Source organism: Podarcis filfolensis (genome assembly GCF_964270895.1).
Source record: "Podarcis filfolensis genome assembly, chromosome: 12".
NCBI lineage: Eukaryota > Metazoa > Chordata > Lepidosauria > Squamata > Lacertidae > Podarcis > Podarcis filfolensis.
Genome location: NC_139614.1, coordinates 23,823,531 through 23,851,263, shown reverse-complemented (window position 1 = coordinate 23,851,263; position 27,733 = coordinate 23,823,531). Strand labels below are relative to the sequence as shown.

Below are 27,733 nucleotides of genomic sequence, written 5' to 3'. Positions count from 1 at the left end.
TGAACTACGTGCAGAGCACTGATCTGTAAGAGGCTGATAAAAGTGTTCATTCTTTGGTGGCAAATTGCAAACCAGAGAGGCACAAACAAGAGTTTTGCAAGCAGATGTTCCTTGCTAGTTTGTCAGTGTCTGGTAAATCAATCTGAGGATGCAGTTCCATAGCTGGGGCATCACCTTATGCCTGGCAGCCAGCCACGTCATGTGAGCAAGCAGGGGCATTCACAATAAGAACCTCCGATGAAAGTCTCAACAAGGCTGGTTTGTATGGGAGCAGGCAATCCTTTCAAAAATCTAATGGTATTAATAGGTAATCATGTCCCAATGTGCCAAGAGAATGGAAAAAAATATTTCCCCAAAGAAGATTGTAGACTTCCTTAATAATCTCCAGAGAGCAGGATTCATTAGAGTCAAAGAAACCTGTTAATGGCACACTGTTAAGCTAATAACATCAATTACAGCAAGCTTTTACAAGCTAGCTATTACAGTGTCTAGAAAATGCATCCTAATATCAATTAACAGGTAAATCTAAGAGGATAGCAACTAAGGATATATTCATTCTTTTGCACAGTTAAGTGCAAAAGTTCTTGCTCCTTCCTCTGTTTCAAGGAGACTCAATACCTGAACTAGATGTTACATGCAAACATTTGTAACAAATCCCAGATAGTCCTCCAAGGAAAAGCCACTTAAGGAGGTTGTATTTGAAGCAGAAGGTTTGTGTACACAGGTGAGAAGCAGGACCTAGTACTCGGTCCTTTCACTACCCCCTTTTTCGTTGTTGTTGCTACCTACTGCCCTGCCCTGTGCGATTCCAAACACGCATTCTCTGCATAAGATTCCAAACATGTTGGTGTTGTCTCTCTTCTTAAAGGTTGTACAAATACTATTTATAATCTATAGTATGCACTCTACCTATCCCCTCTTCACCTAACTGACATACATCAGTAAATAAGTCTATATGATTAGTCAACACCAAGGATAATTCATTCTACGGCTATTCAATTCCATAGGAAGCAGTAGGTTTCTACAGATGTTGATCAGGAGTAGCACAAGTATACACAAAGGAAGTGGGGGTGGGGGGGTGGGAAGAATTATTGTTTTGGTGGGGGAAAAAACCATAGTATATACCGTATTTTTTGCTCCATAGGACACACTTTTTCCATCTTAAAAACTAAGGGGGAAATTCTGTGCGTCCTATGGAGAGAATGCAGGGGGGAGGCAGGCAGGAAAAGCCCCCAAGAGCCGCACACAAGCTTTGCGCAGCTCTTGCGGGCTTCTCCCCAGGAGGGAGAAGGGACTGACGCAGCCAGTCCTTAAAGGGTGCGTGGCTCCTATGGGCTTTTGCGGGAGGTGGGGGAATTGCCTGGCTGGAGAGGCTGCACAAGGCTAAAGAGGAAGCCAAGGCAGCAAGCCAGATGGATTGCGCTTGCTGCCTTGTCTTCTTTAGCCACGCTTCTTTAGCCGCGCTGGAGAGGTTTAGCTCCTGGCTGGAGAGGTTGCATGGCTATGGCAGAAGCCAAGACACCCAGTGGGATGGATCCCACTCGCTGTCTTGGCTTCTTTGCTCTTTGGAGCTGGGGGGGAAACCCAGGCTTCCCCTGCAGCCCCGAGAAGCTCTGGAAGAAGCGGACAGGCTGCGCGCAGCCTGTCCGCCGCTCTTTGGGGCTGGGGGGGGATGATTCCCCCCCTCTAAAAACTAGGTGTGTCTTGTGGTCCGGTGCGTCCTATAGAGCGAAAAATACAGTAGTTATGAAATTGCAAAGGGGTTTGAACTCTGGATCCTGTTTCTTGTCTCTCCTCAGCGTGCTGGAGCAATAAACCACCACCTCATTCCCTCTACCCAAAACACCGTCTGCAATTATAGAAAGCCAAGTTTTATCCCCTTGGAAGGGAGCTAACTAGACCAGCACACACTAATCTAATCCTCTGTCACATTCCACCAAGCAGAGCCCCATGTTAGTTCGTCTATTAATCCAATTCAAAATGCAGCTTTCCAGTGGATTAATTTCAGGCATGCTTACAAAGCACGATCTGTACTATAAAGCTTCAGTTTGGCTCAACAGCTTTCGAGGTTGTGGCAGTACCTTGTTCTGTATCTTCCTCAATTAAAAACCATTTAAAAGCCGCACCCAGTTGGGTGGTTACTTAGCTCACTGCAATTATGGAAAGATCAGTAAAGGCACCAACGACCATGCTACCTTAATTATGATGGCATAAGGTTTTTGGGTTTTTAAGGTTTTATGTGCTAGAAGACCCTTTGTTGCCTTTGCCATAACAGACTAACTCAGCTAATAAAATTATTATTTTTTGTATCCCACCCATCTGACTGCGTTGCCTCAGCCACTCTGCACAACTTCCAACATAATATACAGCAGAGCTTTCCAAACTTTCCATGTTGGTGTCACACATTTTAGACATGCATCATTTCGCGACATAGTCAGTTTTACTAGCAAACTGGAGGTTAAACTAACCCCTTCCCAGCCCCGGGAGGAGGAGTGCGGAGAGCATTCGTGCAATGCACCTACACATTGAAGCTAACACTCTAATGTCACAACAAGAATTTTGGAAATCTCTGATGTACAGAAACCCAACAACAACACAACAGAACATCACACATTAAAAGTGTCCTGAAATAATAATAATTACCCCTTAGAAGTTACGGACATTTCAAAAAAAAATAGCTTACCTTGAGAGCTTCCATCAGAGCAAAATGGCAAAACATATTGCAAAGTCAGTTAATTCAGATTGTTTCATAACAAATACATACTTATTATATAAAAAAATATTCACAATTTTGGAAAGTACTGTGGAAATATTGCACCTTCAACTACACTGCCTTAATATTAAGTGCATTTTTTATAAAAAAAAACTTCACAAGGATACCAGCTTTGAAGCTGAATACCTACTTTCCCTTGACATCCTTCATAAGCTTCTGTAAGTCAGCTTCTTGCTTTTTCAGATTTCCAAATGACGACTGGCTTTCCACAACACCTCTTCCTCCAGCTCCTAGATTAATCGTTCCAAATGAAGTTTCAATGTTTCCTTTGACATAGTCTTCAAACTTCCCCTCGTACTTCACAAAATCAGACTCCACAACCACTTGGAAAACAAGCAAAAACATAGAAGTAGCTTAGCCATCAAAACATTAGGTTGGAAACACAAGCAGAAACCATAGAATGCTTTAATTCTACGATTCTATGTTCTGCTAAAGTTGCTTCATCCTGACTGCAACTAATGATGAAGTGGACTATAGCTCACAGAAATTTGCACCACAATAAATCTTACATGTCTGCGAGGCGTCACAAGGCTCTGCTATCCCCAATGTTATTTAATATATGGAAACATTGGGAGCGAAGTCCCATCAGTATTATACTTAGTATTATTTGTGAGTGTGTGTCAACAGGACTTTTCAACTGGATGAATATTATGTGATTGGCCATTTCCTTGTAATTTTTTTGCTTTCCCATTTTTCTTGTGTTTCCTGTGGGTTTTATATTTGCTGTACATGTTTTCTATAAAGTTAGTGGTATATACATATTTTTATCAATAAACAAATACATATAAAAATGCTGTGGGTTTTTCTTCTGAAACAGACTTACTCCTCTGAAAGTTACCAACTTGAGGATGTGTATCTGAAATACAGAAAAGCCTGATAGCCACTTAAGAACATCAGTGCAATAAAATTCCACTTGTGTTTGCATTGGAAAAATTATTAGTATCTTATATATACTTTAAAAGGACATGTTAAAATGCATTAACATGGCAACATCTGCCTTTATGAAACTGAATATTTAAAAGTTTTCAAAAATTAAAGCGGGCAAATCTTCTGCAGTCTGATTTGAAATACTTTTTCATTAACAGCTTGGACTTTATACTTCCTTATCTCCTGTGGCAACGTGTAACTAATTTTACCTGGTTTTATGGGTTCATCTTTAGCAAGCACATCATTCAATGTGACTGATAAGAGATGATACTTGGGTTTCTGCCAGCACCAGGTTTTCCTCTTCTTTGTCACTAAGTTCAGGAACTGTAATTTGTCCAAGTTATTGAGCTGAGATACGGGGATCAAGTCTCCTCCACAGTCAATTTCTCTCACAAAATTCTTCGTTGCTTTTGCAAACATCCTGGTTTTGTTTTCACTTTCTTAAATACCTGAAAGGGTAAAATCAAGACATGAATTGAGATGGCTGCAGGCATGGATAGGTGATTTCCTGGGGAAATTTTAATTGCAACAGTGCAGGTATACTGCAATATATGAGAAAGGAAAAAAGTTGCTTGCCTAGGTGATGTTTTCTACCTCCACTGCCAGTATCAAAGTTTACACTACAGGTGTTACCTTGGGTTCTGTTGGGAGCAAGGGTGGGATACAAATTTAACCAACAAATAAATAATATTGTGAATTGTACTGACGTTGTATTTTGCAAGGCTTTATATTGTTAATTGTTAATTTCTGGTTTTAAATATTTATGTATGTTCCACACTGGGACCTTTGAATAAACAGCAGACTATAAATGGTCACAATAAACAAACAACAATATGTGCACATTCCAAAATACATGTCCTTGATGACTGGGAAAGGAGCCTCTGCTTAAACCTATTTTAGAGAAAGTGTTGATTTCATACATAAGCACCCTTTATATCTGATAGGGTGTGTATGCTTGGGTGCCACTATCAAGTACAAACTTCCATGCAAGTTTCAGTCCTTAAATGCAGCAAGAAGAATGATTGCTGCAAGGACAGAGTGTATATCATGCAAGCCGTGACTCCTAATCTCAGGCTTGTGGGTTTGAGCCCCATGTTGGGCAAAAGATTCCAGCATTGCAGGGGGTTGAACTAGATGATCCTTGTGGTCCCTTCCAACTCTACAATTCTATGAGGGAAAGATTTTGGAACATTCAGTGGAAAGAACAGAGCCCCAAACCACCAACATCTGTAAAGCATTTCCGAATACAGTTCTGTAAAGTAGTTTGAAATTTGTTTTATCCAATATGTAAACAACTTATATTAATGTAACTGCCAGTTATAATTTATGTGCACAACTTTGAGTTTCATTGATGAATCTGCCGTTTTTATACAGCCACAATGTGACTGGAACATGTGACTAAATACTGAACCAAGCAAGCCACAAGGCAGCATGTATTAGAACAGGCAACATATACGGTAATCCTTAAAAATGGAACTAATTAGTTTTAACTAGTGTGGCAAACAACTCACTTTGCTGAAGACACGACATGTGTCTTTGTAACACAAAAAGTGTCAGATGCAAGTGCCAGACCTCCTTGACAGACTTGTGATCTAGATTCGATTCTAAGCAAAAATATTAAGAGATAGTTTTCAGCTAAAAAGAGTTCTTCAGAGTGCCAGAAGTGAAGTAGAAATGTCATCCAATTATCCCTTGTTCTTTCTTATACTAGAAAGACATCAGGGCTGACTCAGATATAAAGTGCTTGGGAGTTTCCCTGTAGATACAGTGGTACCTCAGGCTAAGAACTTAATTTGTTCTGGAGGTCCATTCTTAACCTGAAACTGTTCTTAACCTGAAGCACCACTTTAGCTAATGGGGCCTCCCGCTGCTGCCGCACCGCCGGAGCACGATTTCTGTTCTCACCCTGAAGCAAAGTTCTTAACCAGAGGTACTATTTCTGGGTTAGCGGAGTCTGTAACCTGAAGCGTATGTAACCTGAAGCGTATGTAACCTGAGGTACCACGGTACTTATAAGAAGGATAAAGAGGAGATTACAAAAAAGGTACAGTTTACCTGTACAGATTACAGTGGTATCTCAGGTTATACAGACATCCAGAACGAATTAAGTTCTTAACCCGAGGTACCACTGTATATAGACACTCCCACAGTCAGAGTTCAGGCAAAAATTTTTTTTGTTCCTGCACTGGTCAGCTAGAATTCCTAAAGAAGAACATAAAATGAAAGGCTCTCTCTCAGACTCTGGCCGTGATTTTTCTATATATTCCTTTGAGGTTACATAAAAGTGATTTTTTTAAAAAAAAGTCAAAGTATTTCCTGCCCCATCCCTTTTAAGGGTTTCTTCTTTTAAGAAAAGTTTGGTAATCCTCAGAACAACTAGCTATTTACAACCAGTGTTTTCTAAAACTGGAAATTAAAGATTCCCCCCCACCAAAATTCATGCATGTAGCAATGGGCAAGCTATTAATTTTTATCTCTATTTTGGTAGGCAAGTAACTGTTGTGAAATGAACTGAATAGCTGCAGCACATTGACAACAAATGGATGGGGGGGGGAGGCTCCTTTCTGACAGGGTTCTTCCGACAGAGATGAGATTTATTAAAAAGCATGCTATTTGCCAAACATTAATAGCATGATAGAATATTTAACTGTCATAAATCAAAACACCTAACTTCTCTGAATTTAAATGAAGCGTGAAGCAAATGTTCTTCTCTGAACTGTAGCATGTAAGATCTACTGCCTAAAGCCAAGTTTTGAAATTTAATCATTTTTAAAACATTTTTAAAATCATTTTAAAAAATATAATGTGAGTAAACACCATCACCTTCATTCAAAACAGATTCAGACCAGCAGATGGATAGTTTTTCTAGAACAGGGCCTGCATTAGACTGTGATAAAGTGGGGCAGGGCATTCGGCATCTCAGCTAAAGACTCTTGTGGAATGGAGAATGCTTTTTGCTCTAGATGGTTGGCACTCCCTGCTCTAATCATCTGTTTCGGGCGGAAGACCAATTCCAAATACACCCCCGCCCAAATGTCTGATCAGCGCTGCCAAAGCTAGCAGTGCCAACCATCTGTTTTGTGGAGGAACCCTTGTGTGCAGGAATGAATATCCAAGCTGCTGCACTAGAATATTTCTGCGTGGGAATTATAGTGAAAGTCTGCCCCACCCTCAACAATCATTTGGGCTTTCCAGATATCATTCTAACACACACTAAACTACTTGCTAAAGGAAGGCTGGAAATTCCTTACGACGATGACGACTACTACTACTACTACTACTACTACTACTACTACCATTATTTCAATCTATATGCACTTGCTCAGGATGGCAAACACATAAATAATGTCAGCACGAGGCCCTCAGCTGTAGCTCACAATGGTCAGTTGGGTATATTAATGGGGGAGCAGTGTTAGAAACGCTGATATGTAAGCCAGGCACCAAATGGCTCCTTAAACCAGGGTTAAAAAGGGACCCCTGACCATTAGGTCCAGTCGTGGCCGACTCTGGGGTTGCGACGCTCATCTCGCTTTATTGGCCGAGGGAGCCAGCGTACAGCTTCCGGGTCATGTGGCCAGCATGACTAAGCCGCTTCTGGCGAACCAGAGCAGCACACAGAAACGCCGTTTACCTTCCCGTCAGAGCGGTACCTATTTATCTACTTGCACTTTGATGTGCTTTCAAACTGCTAGGTTGGCTGGAGCTGGGACTGAGCAACGGGAGCTCACCCCATTGCGGGGATTTGAACCGCGACCTTCTGATCGGCAAGTCCTAGGCTCTGTGGTATAACCCACAGCACCACCCGCGTCCCTAAAACCAGGGTTACAAGTGGCCAAAAAGGAATGTCTAGTTGCTGTTTGCGGGCCAGACAGCTCGAAGGTTCTATTTTTCAATATGATCTTTTGGTTGCTGAAATTCGTTCTGATCGTGCAGACAAAATATCACAGATAGAATTCTACAGGATGTGTTGTTAGTATGTGAAAACAGACAAGATCCAAGGATCCCCAGGCACGCACCTCCAGATGGTGATGTTAGGCGTCATCCTGGCACCCGAGCATCTTCACTTGGTTGCAAGTGGCCAATGGCCAATTGCAAAATGCACCTGACAAATTTCGACAATCTTTCCTGTATCCTGGTCCCAAGCTGTATAGGACTTTATACACCAAAACCTAAACTTCGTCTACTTGCTAACTAGCAGAGGAATTATTTCAGCAATGACGTACTAAGGCAGTGACCAGTGAGCAGCTGAACTTCCGTAGTTTGCAGTAGCTGCCATTTCCGAACCAACGTCAGGAGGAGCCCCACACAGAGCACATTGCAGTAATCCTGGAGTTTAGCAGCACACAGGCAACAGTGGACAGTGAATGCAGTCCAGAAATGGCTGCAGCTGTCTTACCAATTGAAGCTGGTAAAAGGCACTCCTTTTACCATTGAGGTTCCCTGGGTCTCTAGAAGCAAAGATGGACACAGGAGCACCCCAGACTACAAACCTGCTATTGCAGGGTGAGTACGACCCCATCCAAAGCAGGCAACTGACCAGTTATCTGGACTTGAGGATCACCAACACACAGTGCCTCCATCTTGCCAGGATTCAGAGTCAAGTTTGTTGGCCCTCATCCAGTCCACCACCACTCCCAACAGCTTCATATAGATGTTAATCAACACTGGGTACACGATGGTACCTTGATGTACCCCACAGCACTACTGCTAAAAGACAATCACCCAATAATTTGACCCTGGAAATAAGATTGTGGCTGCTGTAAAGCAGTGCCTCCAAAAACCATTTCACTAAGTCAATTCCAACTTTCACTTAAAAACATGTCTGTCCGTCCCCCAAAAATTACTAATTTAAATTACATTCTACCTTTAAAAAAACACAAGACACATAATCTTACTGCAAGGAAGACTATATTTGTCCATTCGGCCTAGTATTGTCAACTCTGATTCACTAGGCCAGGCATAGGCAAACTCGGCCCTCCAGATGTTTTGGGACTACAGCTCCCACCATCCTTGACCACTGGTCCTGCTAGCTAGGGATGATGGGAGTTGTAGTCCCAAAACATCTGGAGGGCCAAGTTTGCCTGTGCCTTGCACTAGACCAAGGTCTCAGGGAGAGTGTACTTCACTTCACCAGCTGCCAGGTGGTTTTAAATGGAGAGGCCAGGATTTCAAACCCTTTGCACTCTACTATGGAGTTGTAGTCCCTTCCAAGAGCACATACCAACTAAACTCAAATATTTTTTATTTCAATGGGAGAATTATATGGGTACCAAATTCCCCATTATAATGGAAAGCGGTTAGTCATCAGTAGGTTGTGCCCACATTTTTGAGTTAAAATTATATCTTTTAAATGCAAACAAAGTAAGCTGTGGGCAGATCCACTCCATACATTAAAAGTGTATTCGATGCACATTTAAAGTACATTGCTTTTCCCCTAATCCTGGGAACTGTAGTTACTCCCTTTGCAGCATCCATAACAAACTACAGTTCCCAGGATGCCTTGCATTCTCCTTATTTTAAAATGCAGTGGAGGGCCCTGGATATGTTCTTCCAAGTCAAACATAGGAACAATTCACATAACTATTTTGAAGTTGCAATACCCTTGTGTGATGGCCTCGTACTTTTTATTTTCACACAGGGAGCCATTTGTGCAAAATTCCCTACAGCTGAAAAGCTACAGTAGTCCTGAATGAAATAACTGTTTTTTAATCGACGTAATACACTCGTGCTCTTAGGAACAGTTTATTTTTCACACAAACTGCTCCTTATTTTCAGAGGTGAAAATGAAGTGGTCAAGACATCACATGAACTTTTGTTGTTGTTGTTTAGTCGTTTAGTCGTGTCCGACTCTTCGTGACCCCATGGACCAGAGCACACCAGGCACTTCTGTCCTCCACTGCCTCCCGCAGTTTGATCAAACTCATGCTGGTAGCTTCAAGAACACCATCCAACCATCTCATCCTCTGTCATCCCCACATGAACTTTACTGCACCTCAAAAATAAATGCAGTGGTGCCTCGCAAGACGAAATTAATTCGTTCCGCAAGTTTTTTCTTCTTGCGAGTTTTTCGTCTTGCGAAGCACGGTTTCCCATAGGAATGCATTGAAAATCAATTAATGCGTTCCTATGGAGACCGCCTTCAGACCAGGTCCGGGGACAGTCTGTCTGAAGGCTGGCGGTGGGAAGAAAAGCCCTTCTCCCGCCGCCAGCCTTCAGAAGAGTTCCCGCAGGGCTGCCTAGGCTGCGGATAGCAGCCTGAAGCAGAGCGCCCCTCGCGCGGGGCAGACATCTGCAGCTTGGGGAGCCCTGCAGGAGTTCCCCGCAGGGCTCTCCAAGCTGCGGATAGCAGCCTGCTGCCCCGCGCGAGGGGCGCTCTGCTTCAGAGCGCCCCTCGCGCGGGGCAGACATTCGCAGCTTGAGGAGCCCTGCAGGAGTTCCCTGCAGGGCTCTCCAAGCTGCGGATAGCAGCCTGCTGCCCCACACGAGGGGCGCTCTTGCGCGAGGGGTGCTCTGCGGGGCAGCAGGCTGCTATCCGCAGCTTGGAGAGCCCTGCGGGGAACTCCTGCAGGGCTCCCCAAGCTGCGGATGTCTGCCCGGCGTGAGGGGCGCTCTGAAGCAGAGCGCCCCTCGCGCGGGGCAGCAGGCTGCTATCCACAGCCTAGGCAGCCCTGCGGGAACTCTTCTGAAGGCTGGTAGGGGAGAAGGGCTTTTCTTCCCACCGCCAGCCTTCAGAACAGCCTTCTGAATGTTGGCGGTGGGGAGGAAAACCTTCCTCCCACCGCAAGTCTTCAAGACAGGTCCGGGAACAGAGGAGAAGCGCTGCACGCCTTCCCCTCTGTTCCCGGACCTGTCCTGAAGGCTTGCGGTGGGAGGAGGGCTTTCCTCCCCACCGCCAACATTCAGAATGCTGTTCTGAATGTTGGCGGTGGGGAGGAAAAACCCTCCTCCCACCGCAAGCCCCGGGAACAGAGGAGAAGCGCTGCGAAGCAAGCCCAGAGGGAAATTTGTCTTGCGAAGCCGCTAAAAATCGGAAAACCCTTTCGTCTTGCGGGTTTTTCGTTTAGCGAGGCATTCGTCTTGCAGGGCACCACTGTGTATGAATTGGTTCCAAATTTTACAGACATTTCAAATGATTTGCAGAGTGAGAGAAGGCTGTAACAGATGAAGACTTCTCTCGTTTTGAATGGTAGAACTGTAAAGTTGGAAGGGGCCCATCTAGTTCAACCCCCTGCAATGTCACTGCTAAACAATCACAGCTAAAGAATCTTTGATAGATGGTCATCCAAACACTTTTTAAAAACCTCAAATGAAGGAGAGTCCACCACCTTATCTGGGAATAAGCCCCATTGGACTAAGTGGAGCTTATTTTTGAGTAATCATATGTAGGATCTTGTGGCGCAGGGGAGGAGAGGATAGTAAAACACTTATACAAGTCCCAGTAATGCCAGCCAAACTGCTATACTTAAAAATGTGGTAACAAGTGATTGAAACCTACCAATACTTAATGCAGTTGCATTTACAAGGAAACCTGAAGTGGAAATGCATTGATGGCAGAAGACAAAAGAAAGACTAATCAGAGCAGAGTATATTGTTGGGCAATTGTTAATGAAAACTGCACCCACAACTTCAGTCATGAAACTCACCTGGTAACTTTGGGGCCGTCACTATCTCTCAGACCTCACTGTGTTGTTGTGAAGAACAAACGCGGAGTGAATGAAATGCAAAGAGAGAAATTAACTTGGCAAGAAAGGCAACAGATACCGGTAAGTATTTAAATAAACAAAACTGTGTATACCGCCTTGAGCTTCTTGAAGAAAGGCAGGATACAGATAAATGTAAATCGTTTACATCACTGCTATACAGTTATGTGTGGGGAAGAGGCCAACACTGTTGTGTGCCTACAAACCATGTCTGAAAAATCAGCATGGCTGTGTATAAATAAGACCCATGAAAACATATCACTGGTATACAATATGTGGGTGGAAGAGGGAATGGTGCATGTGTGTGTGAAGGTTGGTGGTTTTTTTTAACAGCAATTCTATTTTAGGAATGTGTATAAAAGAAAAGGGTGAAGCAACTCAATATGGAATATAGTATATAGTGTCCATAGGGCACAAAAACTAGCTAAAACACTTTTAAATGATTTTAGGGGTGCCGTGACATTATAGAATTATGTATAGTCGTGAGAACATGGATAAAGAGGATCCCCCTCTTCCTCTTTCAATACTAGAGTGTTGCGGGGTGAGTAGCAGACAGGATGAAATTACATCACAGAAGTTCCAGGAAAGACAAAGGGAAGTACCGGTAGCTCTTCAGAGTATTCATAATTAATATTGGGGAATTGACCATTGCATGATGTGGCAATGGCTGCTGGCCTTGGATGACTTTAAAAGGAAATGGAAAGCCCAAAAGCAAGTTTATCAATGGCTACTGCAACATGATCTGGAGACACGCGAGGCCACCAGTTCGGTGAAGCTAAACCAGTCTGTGTACAGTACCGTAGCTACTGGGACTAGCTGGGTTTTGTGCCCCAGATGAAGTCTCCATAAGGATGCCATTGAGGCTTCCATCCTATGTGTGTGTGTGTGTACACAAATGCATGTGGGGGGAGGGGACAGGTGCCAAGCTGAACCCAGGTGAAATAAAGTCTAGTTTTGGCCCTGCTGTGAAGGTTAATGCCCGGATGGGTGACCACCTGGGATCCACACAAACACTACCTCAGGGGATAATAATGCTGATGATTTTATTATTTGTACCCTGCCCATCGGGGCTGGCTCCATGGCAGAAGATAGGCAAGAAAATAAGAGGAAAACAAACAATGCATTAGCCAATATTACTCATCAGGTGTTGGGCAGCAAACAAGGAGGGAACATAATAAGAGCTTGCTGGATGAGTCCAGCATCCCGTCCCCACGGTGGCCAACCAGGTGCTTGAGGGGAAAGTGCAAGCAGGATTTGAGCACAAAGGAGAGCCCTCGCGCCTCCTGTGGTTTCCAGCCACTGGTCTTCAGAGGCACGGCTGCCTCTGGCCGTGGAGCCAGAGTCTAGCCACTATGGCCAGTAGTGGCCATCTATAGCCGTCTCCTCCACTGCTGGCTTTATACCCGCTTGTGGACTTCCACTTGTGGGGAACTGGAGGTTGCAGCGTGAAGCCCCTTGACCTGGGAGGAAGGCTTCCCTCTGAGGAGACAAGGTCCAAGGGCTGCAATCTCAGCAGCCTTGCCCTTCAAACGGTGGGGCTCTTTTGCGTTCTTATTGCGCGAGCCCTGAGGAACCTGAGGTGCGGGAGAGACGGACCCACGTCCAGAATTTGTCGTCGTTTTCCTTTTTTAAGGCAAGGCTTTCGAAAGGGAGGGCTGTGGGGCGTTACACGAAGGGAGCGCAGGAGAGAAAGCAAGGCAGAACGCCGCGAGCGACAGAAGAGGCGAAGGGGGGGGGAGAAGCTGTGGAGACTTTTCGCGCGGAGGAGGGCCCTTTACTCACGGCTGCTCCGCGTTCGCCCGCGCGCCGCCGCTCGCGAACCCGACGTCTGCGCGACCCTCTTCCGCGCAGCTGGACTGCAACTCATTGTTTGCGCCTGCCTCTCACTCCAGGCCGCGACGCCCAGTCCGGCGGGGGCCACGCCCTCCCGCCCCGCCCAGTATGCCGCTGGCTAGGAAAAGGGAAGAGCGCGTGCAAGGACAAAGGGCGGGCGTAGAGATAGGGAAAGGGTGGATTTGCACCGATTTCTTGGGGTTAACTAAGGCTACTTCCTGCGATGGTAAATTAAATTAAATGGGGGGGGGGAGGGAGAGAGAGAGACAGGCTGGCATTTGATGGCAACAATATGCGCTGTAAAAGATGCACACGTTTGAGGCGCGCCCATTCTACAATAAACACCCATTAGGAAGCACTCTAAAAACAGTTGTCAGTCTGGCCAGCATGGAATGGGAAGGGGCTTCTCATATGCGAGGGAGGGGAAAATATTCGAATGATGTCAAAAGCAATCCTAACTCTCCTGTTTGACCTCGAATAGAGACAATGGTTCCCTGAATCCACTATTAACCTATTGCAATTAGAATTGTTAGTAATCAAAGTGCCTACTCTGCATGTATTTCAATGCAGTCACAGACTGTACGTTTTGCATTTCAGTCTTTAGGAGTGGCTTTCAGTAGAACATGCAGCTGCTGCCCCTATCCACAAGTGGTAGAGATCATGCATAGCCCCTATGGACCCAATGCCTATGTGATGCTTTATTGTATTGATAAACAATCTCTAAACTGCACCAGAAGAAATGCAATTTTGTCCAAGTGAAGACAGATACCTTTGATGCTTTTCACACCAACAATTTATTAATAATAACTATACTAACTCAAACTATAGCAGGATTAAAATATCTTTATTTGGCATATAGCTATAAATATTTTAATATGGTTCACCAAAATTTAAAATGTCAAACATGAAAGCTCTCCAGCACTCAAATAGGTTATTGTTACACCACACTGGACTTCTGCTATTCAAACTCATCCTGCAAAGAGAATATTAGATGAATAGGTTTTTAAAAAATATATTCTAAGCATTTCTACAAAAAAAGTCCACTTCAACCAATAAACACCTAGAGTAAGCAGCTGTTGTGATTACCACCCCCCCACCCCCCAAATATACTGGGTTTTATCAACTTAAGTCATATGACATATTGAAATCAATGGATTTAAGTTAGTCATATGCATTGATTTCAGGTTTACTCTGAGTATGAGTTAGTTGGATACAATTCACTATTTGTATTTACTGACTAATTTTAATAGTTGGATAAATAGGCATCAAGGGGGAATACATAAGATATAAGTACAATAAACTAAAGTGAATAAAATGTGAAATACTCAATCCTGTGTTTGCTTCATATTGTTAATATAGGTGAGGACTCTTCTACAGGCAGTGACAAACACAACAGAAACACAGAAACACTGCAAATACAAGATTCCAGCTTGCCGCCACCACAGGAAGTTGCAAAAACAGCTAAATTTTCAAGCTGACTGGTATGGCTGTAAAAAGTGGGCAGATCAGATTTTAGATTAAAGAAATTGTTCGGCAGAGAATCAGCATGACTTTCTATGTCCAATGTGTTTGGATTTAAGGTATAAGAATTGCACAGCAGCTGCCCACCTAGCCCCAGACACTTTGCTTACCTGTGATAATGAGTCTTCAACAACATAGCTAAATCGGGGAAAATAATAACAGATCAGGTTCATAATCTGTGATGTGGTCCACCACTTTATGACTGCAATCCTATACATACTCGCTGGAGAGTCAATCTTGAATTCCAGATTGTGGATTGTGTCACTCCCACAATGAGGTAAAAGGTAGAAAGTGGGAGTGATAAGAGGTGTCCTGTTCTCCTATTCAGGTCAGAGCACACTTGTGGCCATGTAAGGACTGGTGCAAAATTCTTAAGGCCTCAACATTTAGCTGGTTTTGGATGCCCCACACCACAATAGCTACACTGTATCATCACATTATTGTCACTAAAGTTGCCTGTCCACAGCGACCATTCTGACTTGAATATGAAAGTCTCAGAAATTTTCTCAAACTAAGTCAGTGGGTAGCAACTTGTCCTTCAAATCCACAAAGGATAATCCTTGTCACCCTCACGGAAAATCCAAAGAGTTACTATTCGCAAAGTACTTGAATTATTTAGTGACCCCCTCACTTCATTAATTTTAAGTACACAGAGAATCAAATTAATGTTTTAAAGAAGAATTAATTTTTCACTGTATGATACCTAGAGCCATCTTCTCCAGTCTGAGTTTCAACAGTTCTGTGGGATGGAATAAAAGCAAAATTAACCTTCAAGTGAGTGAGTTTTGTCATGACTACAGCAGGAGGAAAGATTTAATCTTTCTTCCTCATATACCACAGTCCCCAAATGAACAAGGGGTCAATCCTGCAGTTATAGTACAATCCCATACATATCAAACCAGAATTAAGTCCTGTTGAGGCATACTATCAGGTAAATTGGTATAGGATTGCAGCCTGTACCAATTTCATATCTGGTATGATTCTAAGCATTTAATTGTGGAAGTTTGTTACATATTCTTTACGTCAAAAGAGTGCAGTTCATTGTCTTGGTTATTACTTACCAAGCCCTAAATAGCACGGGGTCAATCTGCTTGACTGTCTCCTCTTATGTGAACTTTAAGATCTACCATTTAAGATCAGCTGTTTTACCCATGTCTGGGTAAAACTTGGCTCCCTGGTGCCCTTGGCAAGGAGCTGTATCGGTGCTCCCCCGCTCTGTACCTTGTGCCCTTGCCTGAGGAGCCTGTACGCCTCATCCGGCCACCCAGAGCAGCAAAGGAGTGGCCCTGGAAGTGTACAGACAGGCGAGCAGGCTGACTTCACTCTATGCCTGGGCCCTTGGCAGGAGCCAATCTAACCACCCCTGCATCTTGCATGTGTTCTAAGACAAAACTGATGACCATATGCAAGAGGACTTTCTCTGTGGTGGTACCTCATATATGGAAATCCCTGCTCAATAAGTTAGGTTGTAGTCATATATTTATATCCCACCAGCATTGAAAACACTCTTTTTTAAAGCAATATGTTGTTGGTTCTATGTTAGTGCTGTTCCTTATGTCATTTTTTGCTGATGTTTTAATTTGATGATTTGTATCTTAACGGTTGAATCACTCTTGCTTTTGTACTTCTTAGCTGCTTTGACTGACTGCTTTTTGAAGGAAAAAAAGCAGGTGATACAATTCTGAAAATAATAATAATAAAAAAACTTGGTCTTTGGTACCTCTATATTTATACTCTGAAGAATTGTAGAGTAGCAGTTGGCAACCCCTCATGTTTAGGTACTTCGAGGAACTGGCATTGGTAACAGAGGCCTCTTAAGAAACTTATTTTGATGTTATTGTTCATTAAACAAGAACTAATCAAATGAGATAAGTAATTGCTATAGCAATTGGCTACATAAAATGCCTCAAGAAGCTGGTAAGCAATGATGTCAGTTAGCCAAAAACAAATAAATGTAGTGATTCTGTATCCCACATAGTCATAAATGTGCATCTACTTCATAGGAGAATGTGAAACTGCATGTACCCTGCCATTACCTGGAATGGTGTTTAAATAGAAGCTGTGTTATTTTCAGGTTCCTTAACCATTCCCTTTTAGTTAATAAATATTCCAGTAGAATATGCTAGTGCATTTGTACATACACACTCTGCACTATGCGAAAGTGGCAAATGCGTAGCATGCTTCTAAACAGGGATCATCTTATTCTTTTTAGTCAAATTAGCATTAATTCCTTGGGGAAACTCCACCAGGGATATGCCTTTCACATACAAGCAATTTCAAAACAAACTAAATTATGCAGTTGCCCTTACCTCTTCTCCAGCACAAAAGCACCCTCTGTCTGAGTGCTGTGGATATTCAAATGAAAATCTTATCATTTAAAAAGTCACAGATATTGATTTACATGTAAAAAATAGCAGATAGTTTATTCAGGTACATAGCTCAAGGGGGAAAGAGCTCAAAGGGAAAAGGCATTTTCTAATTAAAACTGTGTTTCAATTAGGCAGATACGAAAAATATGTCCACAGACAAGTGAGAACTCACTGAATATTTTTTTTATAGTCTTTTGTTAAGCAGTGTGGCTGCAGTATTTTAGCTAAAATAACTGAATTTTAAAGAAAATATATTACCAGACTTCATACACAGTCATTTACTTAGAACAACTTTCTGTAAGTAGATAATGGGGTGAAAAAGTCAAGCCCTCACCTGGCATGTTTTCTAGGTTCACTTAGAATTCTTTTATCTGTAAAATTGAATATTATGTTATACACATGCACACCTGGGAATCTTTCAATATCTCTTTGCTTGGTCTAACAGTCTAAAACTTGCTGTATCGGCCAGCAAGTGAATAAGATGGAGGATACTTCTAGCATCTAACGTTAGAAAAGATGGAAAGAATTCCAGGGATCTTAACCAGTGCCAAAGACTTTATTTTATTTATTAAATTTGTTAGTCACTTTATCATGCCCTAGACAAGATATACAATGGTGGCACCAAGCAAGCCTCCTTGAGGAAAGCATTCCACAGACAGGAAGCCACTGCAGAAAAGGATCATTCTTGTGTTGCCACCTTCTGGACCTCTTGTGGAGAGACACATAAGGAACATCCTCAGATGATGATCACAGGGTCCTGGTTGGCTCATATGGGGAGAGGCAGTCCTTGAGGTATTGCGGTCCTGAGCCATTTAAGGCCTTATAAGGCAAAACCAACACTCTGAATTGGGCCTAGAAAGTAATTGATGCCCAGTTCAGTCAGGCTAGGATTGGTGTTATATGTTCAAACTGTGTTGCCACTGGCTACTGAATTCTGCACCAGCTGCAGTTTTAAACTGTCTTCAGAAGCAGCCCCACATATAACACATTGCAATGATCTAACCTAGAGATTACCAGAGCATAAAATTTAGGCTACCCCTGTCCCAATAGGGGCAAAGCTGGGCTACCAGCTAAAGCTGTGGAAGGCACTGCTCGCCACTGAGGCCACCTGGGTCTCAAGTGACAGCAATGGATCCAGACGTACCTCTAACCTGCATACCTGCTCCTTCAGAGGGACTGTTTAGGGAAACTTTTAATGTGTGATGTTTTATTCTGTTTTTAATCTGTTGGGAGCCACCCAGAGTGGCTGGGGAGGCCCAGCTGGATGGGTGGGGGTATAAATAAATAATAATAATAATAATTATTATTATTATTATTACTACTACTACTACTACTACTACTACTACTGTAAATCACTGTAGTTCAGAATCAAGGTTTAGCCTTTATATCATATGAAGGTTCAGTTTGAATTTCCCCTCTTATTGCTGATTACAATGTGTCAAAATATTTAGTATAATAATGTGAAATTTTGGCACCTTAACACAGTAGGATCACTAGGAAGGACATACAGACTAACATAAAAGTAAGCAAACGTATAATAAACATCAATGTCCTTTACAATCACTTAAACAACACACCTTGGCTGTTGAGAAGCTCAGACTCTTCATACTAAAAAAAGAAAGACACAATCTAACTGATATTTTAGCAAACCAAGTAAAACATCTTTTTAATGAAAAGTGTAATGGAAAGTGATATATGACATGTCACTCCCCCAATCTTTCCAATCCTAGTTTTATTTGTTTATTAGATTGTGGAAGGGTTTTGTTTTGTTTTTTGCAGGACACCCTTCAGTAAGAAATCATACACATACAAAACTATTAGGATGGAATACAATAACAAAACATAAAAATATCACTATCCATGTATGAACACACATACACAAAGCAGAAAAAAATCAGCATAAAAATTCAGCAGAGAGCATATAATAAGCCAAGAACGAATGTTGCATTTGGAGAATTAAACTTCAAAACATTTTCTAATACTGTATCTGTAAAGAGCAACAAATGTATATAATTCATGGCCAGGGCTTCTGCCATTCTCTAGATTCAACAAGCTTAAAGTAGTAATGATTAAGTACTATGGAAAGTCCATAGTTATTATTATTTGCTCCCTTGTTTTAATGGGTTACTTTAGCAAGATTGGGCCAGTCTATTGGCTGTATCCAATGCTACAGCTCCAGTGGGGCAAGGAATTTTCATGCAAACAAATGAACCTTCTTTCCCTTTCCTGCCCTCTGTGCACTCTCAAAATTAGGTTGGGAGACCTTCTGGAGCAGATTTGGGGAGAGGGGCAAGGAGAGAAGAGCAAACAGAAGTCCTATTGCATCACTGGAACTCTGATGGCACAGCAATGAATACAATCCAATGACTTGATCTTTATGTATCAGATACCACTTTTTCAGAAGCATATATACCACCCCTGAAATAATTTATACTCACCCAGAAGTTTGTGACATTCAAGTAATTTGATATCTCACCCGAAAGCCTCTCAATCTCACTTTGAAAGTAAATCAGAATACAAGCACAAATTCATATTCATATGTTTACATTTAAAAGCTACTCTTTATCATGTGACGGATGCTAACCAAAATGGTTAGCAAATATAAAATGTGCATTCACAAGCTGCTAGTCTAATGGCGGAGGCTGACAGACCACAAGCCCGTGTATGTGTGATCTTTCTGTTCTGAAATGCACAGAAGTTCTATGATGTTGTTCATTGTCAGTCTTATCCCACACAGTTCCATACATTTCCCTGTCACTTATCATAAAAAATCCAGAGTATTTTTTTTGTTTTTTTTGGGGGGGGGGGAGAGGTGGTTGTTGTGCAAGAATGCTAAATTTACTTCAACTGTGCAACCTCAATTTCCAGGTGTATTGAATCATATCCACAAAATGGTGGAAGTTTAGATGCAACCACAGTCTTTTGTTTAAAATGTCGCGTTAACATATCATGTCTTACTTTTCATATTCTTCTTTCTTTAGGGCCCAATCTAAGAAGAAAGAAAAATATAATTCTGCTCCTTGCAAGTGGAATTTTAGTTGCTATATTAAGATAAAAGTACCCCCCCAACATGGTATTGCAATAATCACTACAAATGTTACCTGTTCTCTTACCCACAAACCACCTACTCTTTGAAACCTGCTTACTTGTTTGAATATATCTTCATCCTTATCGCCTTATTGCCTGTCACAAAATAAAATATGCTGCTTCCCTAAGAATGCTCCTCAATGGGTTTACTTTTGTAAATACATACCTTTTGTTTTATAACGCAGCCGGGAGTTCTAATGTGGAAAAGAATTAGAACAGTATTAGATCAAAATGTTTACATGCTATTTAATCTATTTTAAATATTGTAACCCACTTCCTTTAAGAGGAAAAAAATAAAACACAATACAGTAGAACAAAATAATTAACCACTAAAAATCAACAAGCATCCCATCCCACAAAATACAGTAAATAACTACAGCAAAAGCCATCCACAGATCACCTCAAGAAAAAGCAGACAAAACCAAGTGGGTCTGAGGACTTTCCCAAACTCCTGAAGTGATCAACTAGTAAATATGGTAATTTCAGCAATGTGGGTCACAGCATAAAAGATCCTTTCCCTCATGCTTACAAACCTAATTGCTCTCAGAAGTGGGTATGTAAGAATATTAAAATACATGCAGACTGGTATGGGGGGGAGGAAATCCTTCAGATAACTTGGACACAATTCATTTTGGGCTTTAATGGTTAAAACAGAACTCTAAATTGAGCTCCTAAACACACCAGCAATTACTGCAACTAGTACAGTATTGGTATCACATGATCCACATGATGCATTCTGTATCAGCTGAAGTTTCCGAACTGTATTTTAAGGCAGCTCTACACAGAGTGCATTACAGTAGTCCAGCCAGAACACGGCTAGCACATGGATAACCAAGGTAATGTCTAACTTCTCCAGATAAAGCTGCAGTTAGCAAACCAGCCTAAGCTGCAAAAAAGCACTCCTGGCTACCACCACCAGCTGAGCTTATCCTGTTAGTGCTGAGTCCAAGAGAACTACCAAACTGAATCCTTGGTGTTTAAAGGAGACTGCAACCCCATCAAAGATAAACTGTAAACCTCATTCCAGAGCAATCAGTTTCACTACCAAAATACCTCCATTTTATCTGGATTAAGCCTCAGGTCAGAGCCAGCTCACCCATGCCCCATTGCTTCTGCCAGCAGCAGAGAAGTGGTACTGGCATTGGAGCCAATTTAGGTCGAGATGATGCTATACAACCTAGGTAAGGGATGCTTCAGTGAGGTGGTGTGGTGGCAGTAGGATGGGGAGGCACTTCCAGTTTTGCCTCAAGCTGCAAAATGGGACACGCCACCCTGCCTCAGCTTGTTTGCCCTCATCCCCACCAAAACTGCTTCCAGAAACCCATTCAAGAGCTCAGCAGCCTTCCTGGGATTGGAAGATAGAAATGAGATGCAGAGCTGGGTGTCATCCACATACTGATGACACTTCAAACCTCTAGATGACTTCCTGCAACCGTTAAAAAAGCATCAGCCTTGTGGCTCCTCAGTGGCCATGGAGTGGAACAGTAGCTCCCCAACACCACCTTCTATGGCTGCTTATCCAGGAAGGACTGGAAGAATAACATGCATCCTAAATTCAACCCATATAAACAACTTAGACGGATGCCATCTTCAATGACTTGAAGTGTTACTGAGAGGTCCAAAAGAACTAACAGGGTAGCACTTTCTGCATCTATTTCCCAGCAGAAGCCATCCACCAGCATGACCAAATCTGCTTCCATCTCCAAAGCAGACTGGAATAATCCAAAAGTACCTGAAGTCGAGAAGCCACATGCTCCAACATCTTGCCCAAAACCGGCAGATTTGAGGTGTAGGATATATTTCCTCTTAGATCAAGGGTTCCAAAACTGTGGTCCATGGACCATCAGTAGTCCACGAGCTTCATTCAGGTGGTGTGTGGCATGTTAATTGATTTGTAGTTGAAAACAGTACATGGCACATTGATTGAACAACATATTCATTTTGATTTTTAATTGATTTTTTAATTTTTCTTATTTTTTGTTGTATTACAATTTGGATTTTATGGAATTCAAATTGTAATACACTAAAATACAATATGTAAGAAATAAAAGCAATTAAAATGCAATTAAAAATCAGACAGCACTTGGCAGAATGGCTACAACAGGCAGAAAAGTCATTAAGTGGTCCGCCAAGTACCTCAGCTATTTTCAAGAGGTCTGTTAGGTGGGGGATTGGGAACTACTGCCTTAGATCCTATGAACTGGCATAAATTACCTCTGTAGCTAATATTTAATTCAGAACTCAAGCAAGGGATTATTTCTGGCCACCAAACCCATGCCATCAAATGGAGTAAAGTTCTGATTGAGACAACCACCTCCAATCCTGACACTGAAGCATAGGAACAGGCTTTAAGCCAGCCATAAATGTATATAAAATGCCAGATAGGTACCGCATTTTTTAGCTTCCTATTTTCTGTTCTCAGAGCATCAATCTCCTGGACCTAAACAAACAAACAAAGACACAACCAAACAAAATATTATTGTTGCAGTCCAAGTAACATATCTCAAAGCTCAGGTTTGCTTTTCTCAGATAAGTGTTGCATTTCCACTTAATGGTCTTAATGGTTGCTCTTTGCTTTATACGTGGAATTTGGCAGTTCCAAACTTGCTTCTGACATATTCTGAGAAACATCCACTGCTTAGGCTTTCAACTGATATATAGGTACATGTGACCAAGCATGTAGATTATTATTATCTTTTTCTTTTTTTGCAGGCACTTAAATATTTTTTTTTTTTAAACTAAATTCTGAATAAGTTGTGGAATAATTTAGGTTGCAACACTAACCCCCCTTACTTGGGAGTTAGCTCCATTTAATTCAACAGGACTTGCTTGTGAGTAGACATGGTTAGGATTGCTTTAAGTAGCAATGTTGCTTAATTTGTTTAGTATTGGCGACAGCCTTCCAAAACAGACACGATCCATTTCCCCAAAAGTCCAAATTTTATGGCAGCTTTAAAATGTGGCCCATTGACTCTTTACCTCAAGGAAGCCATAGGCAGCTCCAAGGGCTCAGTTTGAGCCAGGATTCATGAGCACACAGTCCTAGACTATGTGGTACAATAATAGTGTCTCAGAGTATACGCCAAACATATTATGCTAATAATGGAGTAACTGCATGTACAGTAAAAGCCAGTGGGTGAAAGTTCTTGGCAGAACCTACATTTTGAAAAGAGATGTAAGTGGGCTTTACCAACTATTTCAAAGAAGACACTCTCTAGGTTGTATCCAGTGTTACTTTTACTCAGAGTAGACCCACTGAAATTAACAGACATTATTAACTTAGGCATCTACTCTGAGCAGATACAACCCTCTCTCACACAACACAAAGACACAGGGAAAATTAAAGGGCACCCATAAAATTAAGCATTGCTCCATAAGACATTCCTTACCTGCATATACACAGTTTTCATTTTCATGGGCAAGATTTGTTTCATAAATTACTTACAGATTGGCTGCTGTCCAAAAAGGTGCAGATTTCATGTACAAGCCTCTTTCTCTGATCCTTGTTTTTTCTTAAATAAAAAAATCCATTTTTATAATGAATTTTAATTTTCATACAATTTAATTTTTAAAAGGCATCAATCTTTCAAATGGGAGTACTTACAAAATCTGCAGATAGGTTTCATTTTTCACTAGCATCTGCTCACTATTTTCTATGGTTAAACATGCAGAGATGGTAGGTTATACTATCACAAACAGGTAATTAGAGACAAATATATTTGTGTCTGTACTACTTGCTTACATAAGTTAGCTCATCACTGCATCTGCATATAATACTGAATATATTAACCCCCACTCAGATCTATGAGATAGAGTGGAGTTTACAAGATAAAAACATTTAAGAATATCAGTGAGGGCAAAGTGCTAATAAAGAATTAAATTTGTGGGAATGGTGGCAAAATGTCACGGAAGGAGGCCAGGATGTTAAGAAACAGTTGCAGAATGTTGATGATTAGCATGATGAGAAATTACCAGCATGAATCAGACCATTTTATGCCAAATACAATTGAAATTCAGAAGCTCTGCTTGCAGAAAATTGCAAAGGGACGTGCTCGGTTTGATGCACAATACTTCCTGTGGGGGGCAAGAATGTCATCTATTTGATTAATTCTGTTCTACAGTGTATTTCAGTTTATCATATCTGCCAGTTTTGATATTAGTTGCTTTGCCATTTTCAAATAATAATACACACACACCTTAGCAATTTTATGGAACCAGGTCATATGGATCATTTTGGAAGTTCCTTTGGAACATGATCATTCAATGTTACATTTATTTCTGTGAAAAATTTATAGACCACCATTAAGAAGAGATTCTAGGGCAGTTTACATACAGAGCGCCCTTTCCTTAAATTATCATATCTGGAAGAACCAACACTTGGAATACATTTCCACTCACTATCAGGATCAATAGATTTTTAAAATAGGAAGACAGATTGCAGGATAGACCTTTATAGCTGAGCAGCAATTATCCCTCATCTCCAGAGACTGTACAGTGCGGCCCATCATTTGCAGAAGTAGCATGTGGTACTGTCTTAGATTGTTCTACTTCAAAATGCAGGAAAATGACAAAAATCTGATAATTTCCCTGCATAAAGCATACATGGAATGTTTTATGGCTAGGCTAAAACTTTGGTCCTTAATGCACTAGTTTTTCACATGCAGTGAGGTGCTAACATGGGGTATCATTCAAATCTGTATCGCAAATGGTTCCACTCAGAATAGACTTTCAGAATGTGCTCTTTCTCAACATCTTGTGAAATTGGGTCATAGCGGTCAAAAGTGTCTGATATTAATATGAAACCCCAATTGTGAATGACTTTGAGACACCTAGTTAACCACCATTAGCAGACTTGTTATTGTGCTGCTGTTGCTGCTGTTGTGTTAATAGATCACTGCCATGGGCCAGTATGTTCTAAATACAATATTTTCAGATAGACTTACAATTCCTTATCACTCAGTCAAATTTATTTGCTAAAAGCTATTGATCATCACAAAAATACAGTGTTAGTTGAGGTACATTTTAGCATAACCAGTCCCTAGCACACTGGAACCCATGCTGTAAAATGAAATTTTGTTTAATCTGTTGTGCTCTTAAAGGAAATGTAGAAACCTTATATGTAGTATATCCATCAGCAAGTGCAATTTTTCTTCCTACCATTCAAAAAGGAAATTCTGAAGATTCACACTGAGAAATCTATCCCTAGGACAATTATGCATGGAGTAATAAATACATACTTAACAGTATTTTCCACCTCTCCCTGGCCACAAATATATAAAGAGGGCAGCTCGGGGTGCCCTGCACACAGTGCGTCTTCCAAATAAGATCTCTTTTACAGAAATCCTTCACAATACCTGGCAACAGGCTTAAGGGTTACCCAAGGGGAGCTTTAAAAGATGCCTATAAATGAGAAGATATCATACACACAAATAAAATAGCTCTTAAAATTATTGCCAGAGCTGTTAATCAACTAGCAAAACACTCACCACAGTACAATTCTATATTTATAAACACTCTTTGCTTGCAACAGTGGCCCTTCTTATGGTGAATATACATGGAACAACAGATATTATCTGATGGTATCACATTTTGCCCTGCAAAAGTACCTTCCACTGGGACATAACTAGAGTGGAGAAATCAACCATTTTAAGAAATTAACAGTTCATGATGCATATCTGATCACTTTAGTATTCACCATACTAAAAAGTAGCATTAAATAAGTCTCTCTTACCTTGTTTCTCAATTAGTGGCATTTTAAAAGAAAAACCTGGAACCAGGAATAAACATGAAGCCATCAGGTCAAACCTGATAAGACACAACCTACAGCTAAAGACTATTATTGTTCACACATCTTGCAATCCTTAAAATGCTTGCAAGATGTGTAGGAGCATTGATATCCTAATTTATATATAGTCAAGACAAGTTATTAACTGCACTTGGAGGGGGGGTGGAATAGCAACTTTATAACTAAGCTGAACAATGGGCAGTGAGCAACAAAGAAGAAGAAACTATCTCCATGTACAGAATCCGGATTAGATATCAGATAACATTGTCTCTGTATATGGTGATACAATTACAAAAAGGTCACAGCCCCATGCACTCTGCAAATTAATCTGGAATAAATCCCTCTCCCCTCATTTACAATCACTAATTTCAGTTGTGAACCGCCCTAAGCTCTACTGATGAAGGGAGGTATACAAATTTAATAAACAAATAAACCCCTACTTCACCATAAATAAAAGCACATCAAAAGTCAGGGGGAGGAGAGAACTTTGCCTTAAATTTAGTATAATGCTTTGTCACTTATAACAATAATTTCATTATATATACAGTCCACACACCAGGCTGAGTTGCACCAACCACTCTTCATGCCGGCTGCCTTGGAGGCCCTTTGGCAGGTGGCAAGTTGGGGCTGAAACCTTTTAAATCCATAAAGGTGAGGTGAATTGAATGAGGTATGATATGCCCTTCTCCTCAGCTCCAGGAAAGTGAGGGGAGAATCATTTCATGTACCTCAGGGTGTTCTCTTCTTTTTTGGGGGGGTGCGTAAAAATGCAGCCCCATTTAGCCCTAAGGATTTCACCCCATATATATATATATATATATATATATATATATATTCCATTTTAACAATCCAACAAAATCCACATTAAAACATTCCAAATTATAATACAATAAAAAAGCCAAATTGTATGCCAAATTATGTATCTCTGGGTGACTTCCCATGCTCTAAAGTTCGGGGAGTGATGATCTCATATTGTACTGCATTCCTTAATGGATTTACCCCTTTTTTGGCTTAAACAAGCCCATATTGATAAAGTTAATAAGGGGAAATCCATGCGTTATAATAATAATAAATTTCCTCTCACCCTCCATGTCCCCCTACCGCCCTCTATTTCGAAAGCTCTCTCTGCCTTTCTGAAAGTGTCTTGTAAAATAAAATAAGGGGACCACAAAAATAAAGAAGGGGACCATGAGGTGGAAGAGCGTGGATTAGCCGCTGCTATTATTCCCTTCCACGCCCCCGGACAGAGTATCGCTCTCTCTTTGCCCCGCCCACCAGCTTCTCCACGGCGCCTTCCCGCGCCTCTCAAGCCAGAGGTGCGCATGCGCGCGGGGCGGAGCAGGTCCAGGCGAGCGTTAAAAGCCCGTTAGTAGCCGGGCGTGGGAGGGACGTCTGGCTCCAACGGTCTCGCCTTGGGCTCACGCGCTGTCATACCAACTGCGCACGCGCAGCCACGCACCTGGGCAGCGGGGTTTCCTAGGTCAGTCCGGGGGGAAGTCCTGTTGAAATCAGTGCCGCCTTACCTGCCACTGAAAATCGTTGGGGATTTTGACTGGTAGATTTGAACGGACTACGAGTTAGATCACAAATGCCTGAATCACAAGCGCCCTTGGAATTATTATCTTCTTCTTCCCGAATGTTTGGAAGGAAAAAACAACAAAACCCTCTTGATATTCATTTCTTTGTAAAGGAATCACCCCCAAAGGAATCTCTCTTACTTGCACCTCAGATATACAGT

At 41.6% G+C, this 27,733-nt stretch overlaps 2 protein-coding genes across 7 annotated transcripts in view; both read right to left on the bottom strand.

Annotated features, from left to right (window-relative positions):
- Positions 1–13,333, bottom strand: part of GSDME (gasdermin E) — a 28,458-nt gene extending 15,125 nt beyond the window's left edge. The window contains exons 1-4 of one of the 3 annotated variants that reach the window (XM_083578726.1): positions 13,183–13,333; positions 11,344–11,381; positions 3,910–4,149; positions 2,904–3,096 (exon numbers count right to left, since the gene is read on the bottom strand). In XM_083578726.1, coding sequence (XP_083434852.1) covers positions 2,904–3,096; positions 3,910–4,120 — 404 coding nt within the window. In that variant the 5' untranslated portion in view covers positions 4,121–4,149; positions 11,344–11,381; positions 13,183–13,333. Of the gene's footprint in view, positions 1–2,903; positions 3,097–3,909; positions 4,150–11,343; positions 11,382–12,537; positions 12,798–13,182 lie in introns of those variants that run through there. The other 2 variants (XM_083578727.1, XM_083578725.1) reach the window with 2 other exon arrangements.
- A 727-nt stretch (positions 13,334–14,060) lies between these two features.
- On the bottom strand, positions 14,061–27,347 carry LOC310745814 (uncharacterized protein). Of its 4 annotated transcripts, none has more exons than XM_083578931.1 (14): positions 27,271–27,347; positions 25,942–25,977; positions 23,815–23,863; positions 23,656–23,722; positions 22,600–22,650; positions 20,377–20,404; positions 20,082–20,112; positions 19,562–19,619; positions 18,701–18,731; positions 17,458–17,494; positions 17,064–17,099; positions 15,458–15,493; positions 14,865–14,892; positions 14,061–14,206 (listed from the first exon to the last, which is right to left on the bottom strand). In XM_083578931.1, exons 1-14 carry the CDS (start codon positions 27,317–27,319, stop codon positions 14,192–14,194), a joined length of 552 nt encoding a protein of 183 aa, XP_083435057.1. In that variant the 5' UTR covers positions 27,320–27,347; the 3' UTR covers positions 14,061–14,191. The 4 variants fall into 4 exon arrangements, with proteins under 4 accessions (XP_083435057.1, XP_083435058.1, XP_083435056.1 ...); XM_083578932.1 differs by having other exon boundaries at positions 27,080–27,302; XM_083578930.1 differs by having other exon boundaries at positions 25,942–25,978; positions 27,236–27,297.
- Between the last annotated feature and the right edge of the window lie 386 nt (positions 27,348–27,733).

What these genes read in the sequence shown, in the direction of transcription:
- LOC310745814 (XM_083578931.1), bottom strand. Translation starts at nt 27,319, where the DNA reads ATGCGCACCTCTGGCTTGAGAGGCGCGGGAAGGCGCCGTGGAGAAGCT. An exon ending in AAGAAAGAAGAATATGAAAA is followed by an intron (nt 19,620 to 20,081) that starts GTAAGACATGAT and finishes TTACTTTCAAAG; the next exon opens with TGAGATTGAGAGGCTTTCGG. An exon ending in ACTGGAGAAGATGGCTCTAG is followed by an intron (nt 14,893 to 15,457) that starts GTATCATACAGT and finishes TCCCCGATTTAG; the next exon opens with CTATGTTGTTGAAGACTCAT.